The sequence below is a fragment of the Haliaeetus leucocephalus genome, unplaced genomic scaffold (genome assembly GCF_000737465.1).
Source record: "Haliaeetus leucocephalus isolate CR32 unplaced genomic scaffold, Haliaeetus_leucocephalus-4.0 Scaffold428, whole genome shotgun sequence".
Lineage (NCBI taxonomy): Eukaryota > Metazoa > Chordata > Aves > Accipitriformes > Accipitridae > Haliaeetus > Haliaeetus leucocephalus.
The window spans coordinates 801,474-820,882 of record NW_010972864.1 but is presented as its reverse complement, the minus strand read 5'-3'; the positions used below and the strand labels follow the sequence as shown (position 1 = coordinate 820,882).

Sequence of the window (19,409 nt, the reverse complement as noted above, 5' to 3'; positions counted from 1 at the left end):
GCCACAGTTGAGGGTTCTAATTATTAAACACACAATATAGAAATAAATAATTAAAACAGCACAGATATTAAAACTCCTTTAAATGAGACTAAATTCCATTAGATGTATGCGGAGGAACTGTACCTGTTACAGATGCAGAACAACACACAGCTCTCAGTTACTGAGGCAAGAATCAGTATGATATCAAGAGGTGACTTCTATGCTCTTTTAGATATCTTAGAAAGCGCAAAGAGGGATATGACATGCACTTTTACCAGAATGTCAAATCTGAAAGCCAAGGCGTGGCTCAGTTTGGGGACAGTAATGGCCATGGAAAATTTCTGTTCAGAGGACCACAAGAATACGAGAGATTTGCAGAATGCTAGTGAATGTTTTCCTTTCCTTTTTCCACCAAAAAGATGACTCCCTTATTTCTTGGCTGTTAAGCTGGTAATTCCCTTGGCTCTCAGCTATCTTGGAAAGCAAAGCCATACCTGCAGAAAATGCCTTTCCTACGAGCTGTACTGACAGAGCCAGAGGTTTCACAATGTTCTTGTTCCGGGATGGGTCTTGAGTTCCACTTAAGTTAACAGCAGAAGATGATTTTGCTGTACTGAATACTGAAGAATCTGAGAAAAGAAGTTATTTAATTAAGTAATGATTAAAAATTATATATATATGTGCATATATAATTTGTACTACATACACACAGTTATACACATTTATCTAAACTCATGTCTGCATGTAATGCAAACAATTTTTTTACACTCCTAAGAAATATCCGTATATCTGTATTTTTTAGGAGTTGTAACAAACATTTAACTGGACATTTCTATAGGATTTTATAATCTACTGAACCCATCATTGATCTCTTCTACAATATTTTGCATTCACATACACTCAAAAAATATTTTAACTGCAGAAAGACCTATGTCATTGCTCCTTAAAATACCCCCATGGGATAGGCAAGTAAACACAGTTATCCCATGTTACAGATGTGAAAGCTAAGGCAAAGAGCTTATGTGACTTGCCCCCCAGCAAGCATAGGGAATAAGCATTGGAATAAGTTGCCTAAAAAGGTTGTGGGATCTCCATCACCTAAGATTTTCAAGAACAAATTATTGAACCTCTGTCAGACACAGCTGAGCTTGACTGAGGCCAGAAAAAAAAAAATTATCAAATTCATAACCTCCTTACAGCACTACTGTCTCAAAGGCTATGAAAAGTGTATGTCCATTTATAAGTCTGGGTAAGAAATGAAGGGTATCTGAACCCAAACTCATTGCATGAATTAACAAACAGCAACTCCTTAGAGCACTTTACCAAGGCTGGAAAATATAAACCTTATTTTATAGATGGATAAACTGAAGAACAAACAAATTCTAATACTTGCCCAATATTAAACTGTAAATCAGAACTGATTCCAAACCTCTCAGCATGTAGGCCCCTACTTTAACATCAGGCATTTAATAGCCACAATTTACTTGAAGAACAAGTCAACATTTGGATGCTGATACACTTACAAATCCAAATTCTTAACAGGAGTGAAAGAATATTAACTCAGCATCTGTCCAGAAAGTAGTTTGCAACAAGCAGGCGAAGTAGGCTAAGTTCACCTACAGATGTCCTAGTAAAACAGCCAGGTAAAGAAAACAGAAGGCAAAGACCAACTTGATCCACCAACTACAGTCACCCTCAGGACACACACCATTTGTCAAAAGAGGGTGGGGAGGAGAGTCTGCTTTGCCAGACAGAGTAACTGGGATGGGGAACAAACACAGAAGCCTCTGCTGCTGCCGCTCCACCAGAAAACCTTGTCCATATTCACAGGAAATATGCTGAAGGCTATCAAAATAGACCACCAGGGTCAGGGGCTTTGGAGGAAAACACTGGTGTGTCATTAAATATGATGTAGCAAATATGCAGTGTTCAAGTTTTCCCTCAAAGTAAACTGTCCAGAAGCTTTGGGGTTTTTTTCTCTCTCTCTAGTTCTAGTACATTTTCTTGACATTTTATCTATGAACACAGATGTCGCTGGTATATGTTTAAACATCACACCGGTACTTAAGCAGAACTTGTAGTACTACCAGTTATTAAAATTATTCATCTTTCTGTTGTAAAACACTATTTCTAGTTGCTTAACACCCTTTTAACACCTGAAATGAAGTTTTCCCTCGTGTGTCTGCCTAGAACTGAATTTTTTATACTGTTCAAGGTTTCAGCCATTTTTCATTGCCAGTCACCTCTCCTTTGCAATGGAACTGTATCTTCCCACACCATTTTGAAAGCGGAACCTGACACCGGACTGCAATGTCATGGCCGCACCTTACCGTCAACTTTAACTATGGTATTTCAAAATTCTCTTGTGCTCTAATTTCTACCACAAAATTACCATTTCAATGCAATACTCTTGAGTGTGCCAATAACTATCTACCTACAGGTATCTTCTAGAACTTAGAGACTGAACTGCTCACTTACAAGGGCAGAAAACAGAAATATTTACACAACTTTAAAAGGAAAAAATAGGTATGAGTTCACAACAAACTGAAAACAATTTCAGAAAGCAACTTGCTAATAAGTAGTCCTGTTTTAAAACAACTGAGAAGTCAACTCAAAGTACAAACAGCTATACAGAGCCTAGGAGAGAAAAAGTCAGACCTCCATCATAGGTGACACATGTCAGAATTCATGCCACTGAAAAAAGGTGCTCTCGCCCCTTCTCCCGGTCACAGGGGATTCATATGTATGCATGTGGCATTATCTTCACTAGAAGATAACAGCAGAAGGAGATGAAAAGGTTTTGACAACATGACCTAAGAGTACAAACAGTGACACAGAAACACCAACCAGACTGAAAAATCACAGTGAGTGATAAGGAGAAAGCAGTATATAAAAGGTATATCTATTAAATTGGCAGGTACAATAGAAGACAAAGTTGTGTAAATACTGGATCACTTGCTATTTCAAATAAATAGGTTCTCATGCATCTGCACCGTTCTCATGCCAGGATCTGGAAGCCAAGGGATCATGCAATGAAATGCAGATGTGTTTAAACACTACTCTCATTTAATTTTAACCAAAACCTAAAGCATATAGTTTCCTAAACAGAGACAGGGGTGACCACCTGGGGAAAGTGTCTCTGAACATACTGATCAGTGATTACAACCTCATAAGAATGCCTATGTTCAGCTTTTGTTTGTTATTCCTTTTTAACATACTTTGTAAGTGGAAAAAGTATTTTAACAATCTTGTTTTTATATCTGCATTTCATTCTTCTCTAGAGAAATATATATCCTGGTACATACATATCAACCAATTACAACAACTAACAGAAAGTATTCTCCTGTTTTTAATTTTTCAAGAAATAGCACAGACACAAAAACATAACAGCACAGATGAAGCTGCAAAAAAGCAATGAGAAAAAAAGCTCGAAGAAAAGCACCTTGGCTATTTGCAATAAAGAAATAGATAAATGAAATTAAGATGCTGCTGCTTTGTCAGCCAATGTCTATTTGATTTTTACAGTTTCTCCTTGTTTAAGTATGTCATTAATAGCTTTCTAGAACAGTTATGAGCTGCATGTTAGCTCACATAACAGAAAACCACTGTATGTGTATGAGGAAATTGCTATTTCAAGTACACCCTTATGTGAAATAAAATTTAAATAAATAAGTAAATAAGCAAGCAAATAAATAAAAGCTGCCCCTCTAACCTGAAAAGGAGATTATTTTCCTTTTCAAGACAAATAGTCTATATATTACATAAACACTTCCCTCTAAATGTGTAATTCAAGTTTTTTGAGATCAAACACAGGGAGACACAGGATCAAATAAATTAATCAAAAGATCTTTTAATACTTTTTAATCAACTACTCTTATTAGGACTATGCTAACCTTCAGCCTCACCTGGGTCTTAATCTTTCACAAAGCAAATTTTAAAAGGCATCCTCCCTGCTGTAATCTATCCATGGCTTGAGGTAAATACCCAGTTGTTTACAGCATCCCTGAACCACCGATATCTGAGGTAACTTACCACCCCCAATGGTTATCTTTATAGCACTTTCAGCTCCTACCTGTCTGAGTGAACCCTGATTTGTATCCATTAGCTGATCCACCCTCTGGGGTCGTGGACGGTGACACCGAAGAATTTGGTTTAGCAGAGAGGCTAGCAGCAGATGATTGCCTGCTTCTACATTCTGCAAACGAAGCAGCTACAGTACATATTAACAAGGCCTGCCTTCCAGGAGGAAAGTTCAGCAACACAGTGGCGAAAGGTGACAAAACGTTAAAAGCATACATACAGCACGTACAACAAACAGTGGCAAATGGCAGCATTCAATGAAGATACGGCTCTTGCAGTTTAGTCAACTTTGTCTTCTAATTAAGAAAACCTCCCTGGGGGCCACTCAGCGGGCCAGGCAAATACAGACCAGATGCTGCAAAATGGCAAGAGCCTTCAGTTCGCAGCTTCCAAGAGATTTGAAAGTATTGGACGTATCCCAGGAAACACTCAGTGACTTCTGTGGCACAACCTTTATACAAACCGTCATATGTTGCCCTTTAAAAGGGGAAATTGTGCTGAAACCCAGAGTCTTAGTATGCCTTCACAAAGCCTTCAGGGACATCTCAGCACTGTGAGTGTATGTCTGGATGAAAACTGAGTTGAGGGAGGAGAAAGTCACCTTAAAAATCACACATTAATCCATTTTTAAATCTGAGATCTAATCAGGTTTTGTTTGAAGAGAAGGGGGTGTTTAAAAGAATTTCTCTTCTTCTAATTAGACCTTTAATGTAAGTAAAGGGTGAAGGGTTACGAGATGGATGGTAGCAATATGGGGATACAGCCTATCAAAAAAATGCCATGAGGTCAATTCTTGATCAATTTTCTAAACCTTCATGGGTGCTCAAAACACTTGCAATCAGCATATAACCAAAAGTGACCCCAGTATCTGCCTCTTTCACATGTGCGTTACTGCATTTACCAGGACACACATGAACCCCAACTGCATGAGCATCAGGGACAGGTTTCAGAAAAAGGATTCCAAAAGTAAAATAAGGTTTCCTTTTTCTGTATTTGGAACTTCACTACCAAATTAAATCTTTCTGTAGTATCTGTGAAAAATGCTGCTGAAGAACACGTCTACTCTAAAGCAGTAGTTAATTATACTTGCAACTGAGAAAAGCAGCTGAAGCCACAATCCCTTTGAACCACTAACTGATACAATACTATAATCACTCATACAGCTTGGTGATAGCCATCTCTTTCTGGTGTCATACTGCTATTCACATGAGGATGTGACTCTTCAGATGTGTGTCAGTCCTCCTGTGGAGCTTCTCCTCTCCTCACATCATCCTCTTTGGAACAACAGGCACCAGATTGAACTCTGTCTTTACTGAGTGAAACCACAGCTGAGGAAGACAGGCAGTCTGCATATATACCAACTTAGTAGATAGTGAGTAGGTAAACCATTCTCTCCTTAAGTCTTTGCATGGCTCTAGCTCCAAAAAACTGCATCCTTCAATAACAGACCCCATGGCTACCTTGGCTTGGGGTCATAAATGTAATCTCTTTAGCACATAACAATATTGCACAAGTTACTCTGGTAGAGGGTAAACCCAAGTGTAAAACACACTGTAAATGGCAAGACCGTGCAAGATTTCTCCTCTTTCCTTGAGATCAGTGACCTGAGCTGTCTTAATCTTATGGTGTGCTAGCTATCCTCAGGCATTAGACTGATTGAATTGCACCTGCTTAGATGAGTCTCAGTGGGAGGCCTAGCTGTGAGTCACCTTGATTCAGGCACAGAAAAGAATCAGCAGACTGAGCAACCTTGTTTCTTCTACCAAGATGGTTGCACATCCTAGAAAGGGCAGATGTAAGGCTCCCACTGAAAGTGCAGGGAGATGGAGGAAGGCCATTTGCAATTGTATGGTTACTATTAAGACTTAAATAAACCTCTTTGGGAAAATCCAGACTTCAGTAAAATCAGTGGGAGTTTTTCCTTCAAGCAGTAAAGAAAGTAATCTTCTATGGTTCCTTTTGAATGCATACATTTTCAATTGCAACTTTCAATTTTCCATTCAACATCACACTAATATAATAAAAAACCCCTAAGTGAATGGGCACCTTTATTACCTTTCCAGCAAATAAGGGGTCCCTTTGACAGTACACCTTGGGAGCTTCTTACTAGGTAGTACTTTAAGTGCTTCTGCTTCTTTGGCTGAGTGGTTAATTTCAGGTTGATATGATTGGAAAACTCTGTGAAGTACCGAAATCCTCTTTCTCCACAGCCTATACAATTCCCAGAAAATCCTGGAAGAGTGAAGCAGAAGATATACATACAGATTAAATTACTTGTACTATCTACTAGCAATAAGGTCACTTTAACCTACCTGCACATCCAGTTCAGAGAGACTGGAGGCCTTCATCCAGACAGCTTCTGTAGATGCCCTGCACAGCACACGTGTGTCAGGAAGCAGCCAAACACAGGCAAATTTCAGTCTTAGCTTTTCTGAAACTCTTCCATCTTTCTAGGTCATGCTAACTTATGCCAAAATCCTACCACCAATTTTCCACTCTAGGCAGTGCAGAGAGGAATAACTACTTGGCAGCCGGAGAGCTATGATGCCAGGCTAGGAAATTTCCATAAGGAAAAAAACCCAACCCAATTAATTTTTTCTACATTAAAAAAACACGGATTCCAAGCTGCATGCATCTCTCCAAGCAGTGGCTAATCCATAGTAGCCACTGCAACTTCATGTGACTAAAATAAACCTTAATATCTAACAAATTTTCTCGGAGACTCCTTATGCAAAGCATTTTCCAAGTAAGCTGTCACAGCTTATTAAAGTCTTAAAAGCAACCATTTGGTGTCAAGATTTTCATGGCAAAAGTAAGGAGTGCTTCAGAACATTTTTAAAAACCTACAACCTGTCATGAAAGTAAGAGACTTAGGAACAAAGGCAGAAGACTGCTTTTCTGCAATGTTTCCAACATGGTTTCACAAAAGGGGGTGAAATTTTGAGTTGAGGTCTGGAGGACAGGGTCCAAACTGAGGATTATAAGCACCCTTGATTTCCAGTGCCATTCACAGCTATGTTAATGGGAATGTTGCATATAGACGGCACCAGTCTAACTTCTCCTAGAACAAAGCACGTGGCATGTTCTGAAATGGGCCTGCCTTAAAATCCTTGTTGTTTGAGTAAGCCCTCTATTATCTCATGCTGAACAACTAAACTCCTCTGGCTTACTTGCCACTCCACTCACCTCTGAATTGCTTTCAACCCTTAATGAAGAAATATTTTATATTCTTTCTGGAACATCAATAATGATTTATAATATTGCTGGGCAGATTAATAGCTAGCAGAAATGCTTCATTTTTCTTTTTTTCCATTTACTAATCAGTTCAAGATCTGTAACAGAACCAATTTTTCATCCTCGCTACTATCATTATTTTTTACAATGCCAAGAACCTTGGAGAACACCAATTCCTACACTTACCTGTCAGCCAAATTTGTAGTTTAATGAAAAAGATATTCAGGTTTTTTAACAAAACACATTTTCCATAAAACTCTTATTAATGAGGCCGTTGTCTTTAGCCTTAATGTGCCTCATTATCATCTTTTACCATCATGTTGCAGAGGATGCCAAGAAGTAGATTTCTTTATCCTGTTTCTCCTGGGACTGAATCAGTCCTTCCCTTCTCCCTTAAACCCACAGGAACTATTGGTGCATCGCCATTGTTGTCAGAAACAGTCATCAGGGTCTCACGGAGCTACCAAGTCAACTCTTTACTCATAGGTACGAGTTACACAGGCCTAGAGGCATTTAAATATGTAACATCAGCAATACCAGAGCAGAGATGAGAGTCACTTAGCTCATTATCAAATGATATCAGAGATGATAGATGGATACAAAGCTGGGGGGGTGGGGTGGGAGGAAGGCTTACCAACAAAGACAAGTAGTACCACATTTAATCAGACTAAACACCATCTGTCTATCAGATAGTTCCTATTGATCAACTCTTGACACTTCCCCTGCTCAGTGGGAGAGAAGGTCCTCTGAGGATGGTGGTATACACCAGAATACCCCATGATCCCACATGCCCAACCGTACCCAGCAAGGGCACATCACATCACAGCTCCTATCTAACTCAGGCCAGTGGGATTTCTGTCTTAGGTCCAAAGGTTTACAGTGTGTAGTAACATATTAAATGGGTTTAAGGGATAAATAACATTAAAGCACCTACGTACAAAACCAACGTGCTTTTAATAGTTTTGCAAAATATTGCTGGTCTGGACTAGAATTTGAGCAGTATGGTTAAATCAGGCTATTTATGCTTTATTGTAATTTCCTCCCTGTTGAAAGGTCTTTCTGAGTATATTCTAAGCACCACAATGACTAGAGGGAGGAATAAGAGAGTAAATTCAAAACAGGCTAAAGGAGCCAAAATATATTAAATCACTTTTACTGGCCTGTTAAAATGTATATTAGTCGTACACCAGGCAGGATATCTAGGTGCACATACATCTGTCTTCAGTCACCAAGAAGCATTCTTGTATTAAAATTTAAAGTTCATAAATGTAACCAATTATGATGTAAATGTTTGGGGGTTTTTCCCCTATGTATTAGATTTTGAGAAGCAAACTGCCCTCAGAGCTCTTATTGAGAACAATGTTCCTGGTGGAGCCAAGGGCAGAATTTGTCCCTTAATCCACAGAAAAATAGAGAGCTCATCTTCAACAGTGGCAGGAGCATATTTCTTCTTAAATGAAAATGCTGTAAGCATCAACAGAGATAAAGAGTATGTGGATAGTTCACATTTAGAATGCCAGGGCTGCAACTGACTTCTGCCCACACAGAAATCACTGAGCTTCAATTGTGGTTAATTGTGGAATCAGGGACTTGTTGTAAAATGGGCTTTTAAGGCAGGTTCAGCTACAGACTTAATTCAATAAAAACAAGCCTCTCCTCGACATATTTCTAAGAGAAGGTCATTAGCTGAAATTACTTTAGATAATTTTGAACTGACCTTTTTCTCTGAATTATTATGGCATGATTAAAAAAAAAAATTTCTTACCTAAAAGTGCATTTTTTCCATGATCATCTGGCAAAAACCGCTTGTCAACAGCGCAGACTAGAATGTGCTCAGGAAGGTTGGGAGATTTGGCTCCTACTAACAAGAAGCCTGCCGGGATATCAATTTGCTCCATGCACAGAGATACTAACCGTAAATCCTTGCCTGCTTGACAAAAACCTAAAAAACAAACCAAAAGAAACAATAAATCTCCAAAAGATTTCATCTAATTTTTTTCTTTTTATCAGTTATAAAAGCAAATGGGGCTTCACAACTTGATGCTGAAACTGAGGGGTTTAATATATCCTTTTCAATGGAAATAGAGGAAATGGAGATAGCATCTCATCAGATCCACTAGCTCAGGGTTTCAGAGACAACAGATAAACATTATTTTAAAGAAATCCTGAACACATTCAGGCAGAGAAGAGACATAAGTCTCTAAAGACTAGATATCAAATGGCTCAGAAACTCAATTTTTCAAACACATTCAAAATAAGAAGGGAAGTTCATGATTTTATAACAGAAAAAAGCTCTTAAAACATGCCGAAGAGTATTTTTTCTTTGCCAAATTTTAGTTTACAGTCTTTTCAAGAGAACCAATTTTGTCTTTGTTGCTTGTAACAGCCTGGCAGTTGAACATAAACCTCACTAAGTAATACAAAGGAATGATAAAAATTGTTGACTGAAGTTTAGTACTGACTACTAAAGGAAAAATATTTAAAAATCCAATTTTTAACTTGTTTATACATTTAGGAGTTCCAGCAAGTAAAATATTCACTGGTTTTAGAGATGTACACCATGTTTTCTTTAAGTGTCCAACTGAGTCTCTTGAAGTCTCAATAGACTGCATGACTTCAAGTCTCCAATTAGTTTTTTTTCCCACCCAAACACACGTATGCACACAAAATAAGAACATAATGTTGGTTCTTGTGCTACTTACTGGTCAATGTAAGGCTAAAGCCAGTGGCAGAAGTGGGCAAAACTGGAGACTGGAGCGAGCTTCTGCTCTTCCATGTCCTGCAGCGAGCAGGTGGCAGGCTGGGACATACAAAAAAGTATGGCAAGGCAGCCCAGAGCTGTGGCCAGGCACCACAAGGAGGCCATTGGGAGCTCAGGACCCGGGGTGAGCTTGGCAGCCACGTACCAAGCAGCCACAGTGGGGATTTTCAAATGGTTGGATAGGATAGCTTAGAGCAATTATGGGACCTCTGGAGGTCCAGCTGGTCCAATCTTCTGCTCAAACCAAAGCCAACTTCAAAGTTAGATTCTTTTGACTAAGTAAATTAAAAACAACATCCAAAGACTCTTCCATTAGTTTCAACACTGGACTTACAGAGATCAGAATCACCCTTCACTTTTTTGTACAGCTCCACCATATTATTTTTATTGAGTAATTTCTACTTTCAAGCAAGAAAACAACAGGTGTACAAGAAAGCAACAGTCATGTGGCTTCCTTCACAGGAAAGGATATGATCACATTGGGCTTTTTGATTTCCCTTAGGCAGAAGTCAATGAAAGCACTACCAAGTTTTATGAAAAACCAGACTCTTATGTTGCGTTCCCCTCCAATTCTCACTTCTCCAGCTGCAACATCAGTGCTACAGTCTGGCCTCACACATATCCCAGCAGCAGCTGGCAGAACTCCCCCCCCATTTCAGGATATCCAAAGACATCACATGGTTATCCACTGACCATCTCTTGCTACAGCCTAACATAGACAACACATGCATGCATCTGCATGAATCAATACTTCAGAATAAAATAATAATCACAATAATCCACATTATTGTTAAAAACAGACATAAACTAAATTTGAAATTACTGTAGTATCTATTATGACTTCAGCTATTAATGTATATTACTTACATTTAATTTAAAATATATTCAAGTAGTCCATAGTTGTTACAGAAATTATAAGCGAAAAAAAAATCAAACCACTGGAGAGAGACACTGACTAAGGACCTGGAAACACAACGTGATCACAACTTAACCAAGAGCCATCTCAACCTTTTATTAATATGTGTGTCTGCACTACTGTGCAAAAACCCATAGTTTAAAACTTCAGCAAAAATGGTGAAAGTTAATGGGTTTTGGTTTTATCTCAAAACTGTACCAAGCATAGAGGATGCGCAAAGTGGAATGCACATAATCAGCTAGCATGAACTTCCTGGCAAGCAGCAGCTTGCTGAAAACACAACCTGTGTTGGACTCAGTCTTGTGCCTACATCCACAATCTGCTGAACCAGTTTTTGGCTGAATAGTTTCTTCATTTATTCAATCAGTTCAGTTCCAGCAGCAGCGCATTTGAGCTGAAAGCTAGCTTGGATTCACCCCTCACACATGCCTTCTTCCAGCCAATGAATTAAAGTGCCTAAAGTTTTTATTTACAAATCAATGGATTATAACAATAACTTACCAATAAGAAGTTACATATGTTTTAGGGGAAAAGCATTAAAACCACATATTTAAAACAAAAATTATTCTTTTCTGATTAGATGCAATATGATTTTAGTATCTTAAACTCTTTTTAAGGTGTATTCCTCAGAAACATATTGATCCTAATCGAATAGAAGGCTAGGTACCAGGCTAAGTATTATCTAGACTTTTCAATGTAATTTAGAAAGAACCAGTTGCAGATAAATCTAGGAAGAAAACTCCCTTACATTCAAAATAGAATTTGCCTATTCAAATGTTTATGCCATTTGGGTATTCTGTCCAGAATTTTCAAAACTGGCCTTAAATATTGAGGCATTCAGTGAAATCTGAGTAGCTGACATGCTTAGAAAATACCACTCTACATCTAGACTTTAAATAGAAAAATTATCCACTGCTGACAATGTGGGCAAACAGGAAATCTGTAGATAAGGATTATGAAACAGCAAAAGCAGCAAGATTTCAAGACAGATTTAAACCTCTGCTTTTACACAATTACTCTTTAGCCTTGTTTCTACCTAAAAATTTTCAGGAAAGGCCCAGAAGCACAAGTCGTGACCAAGAAGAGGCTTTTGAATGAATTTTTAGCAATGGCAATGCAAGGACACTGAAGAAAGCAGGATTTTGGTTGTCAACGTTGTTAACAGTTATGTTTCAATATAGACTTGCTTTCAGAAAGAGCACACAACATTGATAGGGCTGAATATCATATGAGAAACTTAGAGCCTCTTTGGATGCTTGAGGGTTTTGGTGTCCCAGTGAGGTGAAGCAATGCTCCAGCACTCCACAACATCCGAGACGAAAGTAAAGACTTGGCTATTATCCAGGCTAGGAGCAAAACAACTTCAGCTACACTTTGAGCAGCTGCACATGAATCCCCAGGCCAGAAGGTGCAGGAAAACCCTAAGAAACCCATCACAACATCTTAACAGGTTTATAAGCATTACTCAGTAACATCTTAGCAGTACCCACTGAAACAAACTGCTGTATCTCAGTCTGCTACCACAGGCAACAGCAGCCTCTCATCTGAGATACTCTTGATCTGAATATATTTAATATTTCCCACCATTTAGGATATATAGGACTAGTACTGTAGAAATGCTGCATCCTGCCTAGTCTGCAAACAATACCTGATTTATCCCCTGTATCGCCTTTTACTCCACCCAAAGCGCTCTCAGATCCCTTCCATGTTCCCCTTCTTCCTCCTTGCACAATCCCCTCCGGCATCCTTCTCTGCTTTGTTTGGCGACATCTCTGGATCAGAGGTATGTATGTGTAGACTGGCTAGCCAGCACATGCCTCTGTAATGTTCAGGCTGTGTAAGAGGAGAGCTATAATTAATTTTCTGCCCCAGGGGACATTAGTCTGGGGACACTGATGTCATCCAACCAGCTCCTGAACTTCACAAATCTTGCTGAAATCCAGTACCTTTAGGATCTCTACATCTCTGCCAGAAGTAGTAGAAAGCAGCTACCAGCTTCCTGACAGATGGGCAGCAGAGCTCACAGGCGACTGCCAAAATCTTGTTTTCTGAGGGAGCGAGACAAGTAACAGGGCTGATACTAAAAGGTTTCCTCTGGCTCCCCTTCTGCGGAGGGGAAAGGGATCCCAATGGGCAAGCAGCAAGAGGGGACAGCACAGCCAGACCATCAGACCCTCTGAGGGGTCTCCTCTTGTTTAGTCAACAGCTGCAGCAAGGGAGCCAGGGAGAGCTGTGGAGCTTGGCCAGGTACAGCTGGGGCTCACTTCCACCAGGAGATACAGAGAGAATGCAAATCTGCTTCTGTGCAGTAAAAGTCTTGAATTCTCCTTCAAAGACACGTAGATGGTATACTCAAGAACCCTTCATTATCCTTCTTAACCTTGGCTTTTGGGGCTGCAAATCACTCTTCCAGTTTTAAGTTCCTGCTGCTTTTTTAAACTGAATGAGAGAATTCCACCCAAGAAACATTGATTTGGAAGCAAGTAACTGACTGTGGGGAGAGGAAGGAGGGATTAACCCCTTCCTCTGCTACATTGTCTTTTTCTAGCTAGCAACACAGAGACCCCAACCTTATTTTCTTTTCTGTTCTGCATGATTTTGCATTGATATTTAATTGTTAGAGATAACCATTTCCATGTTAGGAAAGAGAAGACATGATGTCTCTGTACAAGCAGAACTTGTGCTGCCCATGTTTAAGAATTAGAACATGCAAAATCCATTTACATTTCATAGCTATTCATTCATAATTGAGCTTGCACCTAAATTTCTATGTCAAGCAGCACTTGACTGTGCATGACTCTTAAGAAGAAAGAATGGTACTTCAGTGTCACATTGACCTGTGTACCTTTTAGGGACATCTAAGTATGAAGAAGAGAAAACCCATGAGCCACTAAAACAAACTAGCTTTGCTTTATGAAATTGTTTACCAACATGTAACTATAAAAAGTAAAAGCACACAGCTGAGCTGTTCCATTAAAAAAATCATCTTCCCACAGGATCTCAGCTTTGTTTTAAATAAAGAACAGGCATTTATATTCTGATTAGAGATTTGCAAATACTGAGAACAGTCACAAAAAAAAAGAATAATTAATAGCTTTTACAGATATTATCTGCTTTTCTTTGAAAGAAATTTATTAGGTCTTGCTTCCGAGAAGCACATTTGCATTCTCCAACATCACTTCATTTAAAGTAATCCTGTCCCATCTTCCTGAAAATTAAAATGTATACCCAAATCTGTCAATACCTGGAAGTGCTGGAATCTTCTTAAAATGAAATTTTTATATATTTTTCCCTTTTCCCACTAGTAACAAGAAGTAGTTTCAATGTGGGATACCAGCCCCTTGTTGTACTGCAATAAATGGGGTATTTGCATAAGGAATTAGCTTCCAAGAATTACATATGAATTACTGGTCACTGTCACTTGCTATTGTAACTTCACAGTAACTGATCAGGTGTTAAGTACCTGCTTACCTAATTGTTTCTGAAACTACCTTGGCCCTTCTTTAAGCATCAGGTAAATTGAGGATTTACTAACAAAAGAAAGGTGCTACTATTTTGTTTCCCACAGCTTGCATAAAATGCTATTCCACAAATTAGAAACAGCCTCTTTTAAAGCTACAGCAAACATGTGGTTCAGAACAGCTTCTTGTATTATTTTGTTGCATATTTGAGGTACCTGTATGAAAATGAAGAATTATATTTCTTGAAACCTTATTTTCATGGAAGGTGTAAGTTAATTACAAAAATTTGTGTTGAGCAGAAAAAAAAGCCCCTGAAAATAAGTGAATCCCTTTTACGACTAATACTAAGGATCAACAGCAAATGCAGTTACTCTTTCCAATGGAGAAACAAGGAAAACTCTCCTTAACAGGAGAGTTAAGGGATCTAATATGGCCAGCTGAGAAGGAACCTCCAACAAACTGTCACTAGTGAGGCACTTGGGTTTTTTTAAACCAATGAATAAAAGCATTAAGATCTACTTTCTGCACTCATGTGACTGACAACTCAGCCATCTAAATAAAAGAACAAGTCACCACAGAAAATAATATGATGGTTATGGCATACATCCTGAATTCAGGAAAAGCAAACAGCACAAATACCTTAGAAGGGAAGAAGGTTCCACCCCATCTCTACTAAAAGGTGGGGGACAGTTTTTACAGCAATGAACTGCAGGTTCTAGAACCAATGTTTTGCTCTTGGATAAGCAATTAAATACATGCTTAGTTTAAAGCATCCAAACATTTACAGTGACTTCAATTAGTCTATCAGTATTCTTTAACTTTTCCTAATGTTATTTATCTTTGTAATTAAATAACTAAGATAAGGGATGTAAACAATGGCAGCAATCCTGTCTTACATCTCCGGAAGGGCATATTCATGAGATGAAAGATGAGCTATCAGATTAATATCTTGCTGAGATATGGTCTGCCGCATGAATGTTGGGGAACCTGGGTGTTTTCAACACTTACGTAAAAGTGTCCTAACAGATTATTAGCAGTATTTAAAAATACGTATTTTCCTTTCCTCTTCCAGATAAAAAAAAACACTGCTCTCTTGAATCAGCTTCTTGAGAACAACATTGAAGAGTGAGACAAGATTTTGTAAATTCACAATGGTAAACTTGACAAAGAGTAATGAACAATCCTAAAATTCTGCAGATGTAACATAGGAAACTTTCTTCCAGGGTCCTTTGATCATAAGAGACTTATGGATAAAAATCAAAACACAGAACTACCCCTGGAAGGTCACCTTTTTCCAGGACATACTAAAAAGCATAATATTACATATATACATGAGCATACAGTTACACATATTATGTAACTATAGCATAACTAGGTATAACCTCATGACATGCAATACGCAGCCACAGCATAGAGGTCTGTATTGCAGTGGGCGCTTGAGAGCTAAGCACCTCCTCGCAGTGCTATGTCCGGAAGGGCAGCCTTATGAAGCAATCCTGAGGTGGCAAAGGCACTAGCAAACATGGAACAGTTTGCATGTGGATGGAAGGTCACCTCTCAAAGACACAGACATTTATCTGCAAGCTCACAACTAACATTTTTGTCTGGTCATGCAATTGCAACCAGGGATTACCAGAATGTATGAGGGAAACTGAGAAAGATCTCTTCATATCATATAAAAAGCTCTTTCACAATCAAATACATGGTGGCCTTGGAGCCTGACAAGGTTTTCAGACCTACTCCTGCTACTGGGAGGCTGGTCCAGAACTGTGTCACAAATAGTTAAAGAACCCTAAACCTTTAACCTGAATGCATTCACAACCATTTTATGTATCCATTACACTTCCACAGGGCACTGTTGGCATGACTGGCTCTTCTCCCTCCTTAGTGTTTTATTCTTGGTATATTTAGAATGTGTAAGCATATGCCATCTCAGCTTTTGTCCTGGCAGGCAAAGAGCCTCATTAGATAGAGCTCCTTCCTCTTACCATCCTGTTGGTTCTCCTCCACATCCTGCCCAGTTTATTTTACATTTCTTTAACAGAAGTGATCAGAACTGCTCCTGCTCTCCACAGGAGGTTTTACAGCCTTTATTGATACTTGTCCTCAATTGAGAATACCTTCCTAGGAATACCTGATTTTATAATTTCTCCTTCTCTCCACCAATTTACAAGCCTCCAAAGGATAGCAAACCCACTTCTGTGTGATTAACAAGTTCTCCCAACAATATTCCCCAGCTTCCCATGGTAGCCAGTAGCCTTTCTATTCTTTGTGTTGCAGGGAACTGGCAGTACATTGTTACGGAGGATAAATATGCTCATGTAAGCTGCATTTGGAAGGGGTAAAGGCAAAAATGTCAACATTTGCCACTAACTACCCCCCAAAAATGTCAAAGAATTACTGGTGATTAGTGCTTACTTCTGTCACTACATATAACCATACACTACAGTAAGGTACAAAACCATTCTACAAATTACAACTTTTTATGAACTCCGCACAAGGAAGCCCATAGTTCAGGAAGATATTGAATAAAATGTCAAGAAGGGCTTGGGAAAGGTTTTTTGTTTTCAAGTGTTTGAGGGAGGCAGGGGGATGTTTTTAAGGGAAGCACATCTAATAAATACGAATAGAAGTTAAATCTTCAGAATAGAACAATTATGGGATAAGATGAACCAATTACATCAAGTTTACTTAGTCCAAATAGGTATATGCATAATGATCTTACCCTTTCTTTAACACATTTAAAACCAAACAAAAATAATACTGTCAGCAATTTTGCTTATCTTGAACAACAATCAGGACAGCTCAGGTTAAGCAAGCAATGGCCAGCAGACAGGTGGGGAAGACAAAACAGACAAGTTTCTACTACTATCCCTCTTATCCCCTTGGCAGCAGAAGGAACACCAAGTCTCTTCTCCATTTTCTCTCTCCAAACTCTTCCTTCTGCCCATGAAAGCAACTAAATCCAGCTTTGCCAATGTTTCTGAGAATAATTGAGGGATAGATTGAGAACCAGCTTGTACTGATGCTGACTTAGGTAACTTCTTTGAGGACAGTAAACCAATGATAACCACAGAAAACAAAGGGCTTTCAGAAACTAAAAAAGTGCCACAGTCAGTCTTAGACACTGCTTTCAAATAATACATTACATTTTATGTCCTGAAACAAGTCAGATTTAAGGCTTTGACTATAAAAGGTATTTCCATCCATCCTAGCTCAAAAGTTGCTAATAGTAGAGAGTGAGCATTACACTGAGGATTAGTTGTAAAGGTCACACAGTAATAAAAAGGGATACCAACCATCAGTAGTGCAAGACCCTTCCGGGGCAGGTTTTTGTGAATATGGGATTGGTGGACTACTTGAATCTGACATGTCTTCATCCTCCTCTTCATCTTCCATTTCATTAACCGTTTGGTTGGTAGAAAAGTCCAGGTTTCCATTTTGTGAATATCGATGTACTAACTCTTTATCCAACTCTTCTACCTTTGGCTTCACATCTGAGAAGAATAAAAAAATAAAATAAACTTTTCAACAGAACTTGCATCTATCTCCTTTTAAAATAACCAGCATGCCATTCTTTCTCTTTAATGAGGACTAAGATTCAAATTTTGTGTCACACAATGAACTACTTCGCAGTTTTTGCTGGGTTTTTTTGTTTGTTTGTTTTAATGAAATGCATCCCACCCTACTCTCACACAGAAAAACAACAATTGAAACGTGCCATACTTTCATGGTTACCTTCCGGCAAGAAAGGAGGCTGGTCAGGATCCAGGTACAGCTGTGAGAAGATCGGCCGTGGGACAACGCTGCTACATCTCAGAGAAGCTTCTATAGAGTTATGAAGAGCTTCTTCAAAACGGGCAGATTTTAGTTGCCCTGCATATGAATTCCCCATGATCTAAAAACACAAAGAAAACAGCTGATAAGGGGTGGGAAAATGCACATGTAAATGCACTTATAAATGAAGAGTGAGGTCTTGTTAACATCCATCATGACAGTGATATAAAGTTAGTAAGAAAGTATGCTATGAAAATTACACCTCTAACTAGTACTACATGTTCACATTTTGCTCTCAATCTGGTAGACTGTATCTTCTTGTTTCGATAACAGCTTTTAGCACATTTCTAACACTCTTTTTGTCTTCTGCATACATAGCCTCTCAACAGCCTCAAGAATCTGCCTGGTGTAGAATTTAATGGAGGGTAGATAAAACTTTTATTATTGTCTTTTTTAGGATTTTCAGAGTAGGCTACAGAAGGGTGTGTAACACAGAAAATTAAAAACATCCAAGTTTGGCTTCATCACTAGTTGTCTAAGTGAGTTCACATTATCTTACTTGTCAGTATGCCATCATTTGCAGAGAAACAATACAAAGAGCCAGCCAATAACTTGAATTTTTGCTCTTGCTAATATTAATTGAAATTATGTAGAAGGTCAGTTCTCTGTCTTTTCAGGGTCTTCACCTCTTGTCTTCAGTGTAACACTATGATTTACATGTACTCTGATCCATACAATTCAAATGATCTCATCGTACTCTTACAACAAAAGATGTAAGTAAAAAAAAAAAAAAAAAAAAAAAGAGAGAAAAAAATCCAAACCATACACAGCAAATGCTGGGAAATATTTTTATTTTAAATTGTGCTTTATACTAGTATAGTGGTAACAATCATTTAAATATCTGCTTTGACAAGTAATATTTATTTTTATATCAATGATGAATTTATGAACTTCATGAAATACTCAAGCACAACCAGACCTGTAGATCATTACTTCTCCTTGGGTGACATTATACAGCCCATAGACTGTTATACTTGTGCCCCAGCATTAGGATACAGACTCTCAAATGTAAACATTTAGTAGGATGGCCATGGAAGGTTTTACAATGAGCTAAGGGAGACTCATTGAAACATGAAATTTTCCACTTTGCTGGATCATTATACAATATAACATTTCCTCCAAAGAAACAGCAATCTAACAT

General features: G+C 38.5%; 1 protein-coding gene across 1 annotated transcript in view; it reads right to left on the bottom strand.

Moving 5' to 3' along the window:
- GREB1L (growth regulation by estrogen in breast cancer-like) overlaps nucleotides 1-18,326 on the bottom strand; it is a 64,433-nt gene extending 46,107 nt beyond the window's left edge. The window contains exons 1-6 of the mRNA XM_010574310.1: nucleotides 18,170-18,326; nucleotides 17,731-17,928; nucleotides 9,059-9,235; nucleotides 6,115-6,291; nucleotides 4,052-4,174; nucleotides 474-608 (exon numbers count right to left, since the gene is read on the bottom strand). Of these exons, the coding sequence (XP_010572612.1) occupies nucleotides 474-608; nucleotides 4,052-4,174; nucleotides 6,115-6,291; nucleotides 9,059-9,235; nucleotides 17,731-17,928; nucleotides 18,170-18,326 (967 nt within the window). The remainder of the gene's footprint in view (nucleotides 1-473; nucleotides 609-4,051; nucleotides 4,175-6,114; nucleotides 6,292-9,058; nucleotides 9,236-17,730; nucleotides 17,929-18,169) is intronic.
- Nucleotides 18,327-19,409: the final 1,083 nt, after the last annotated feature.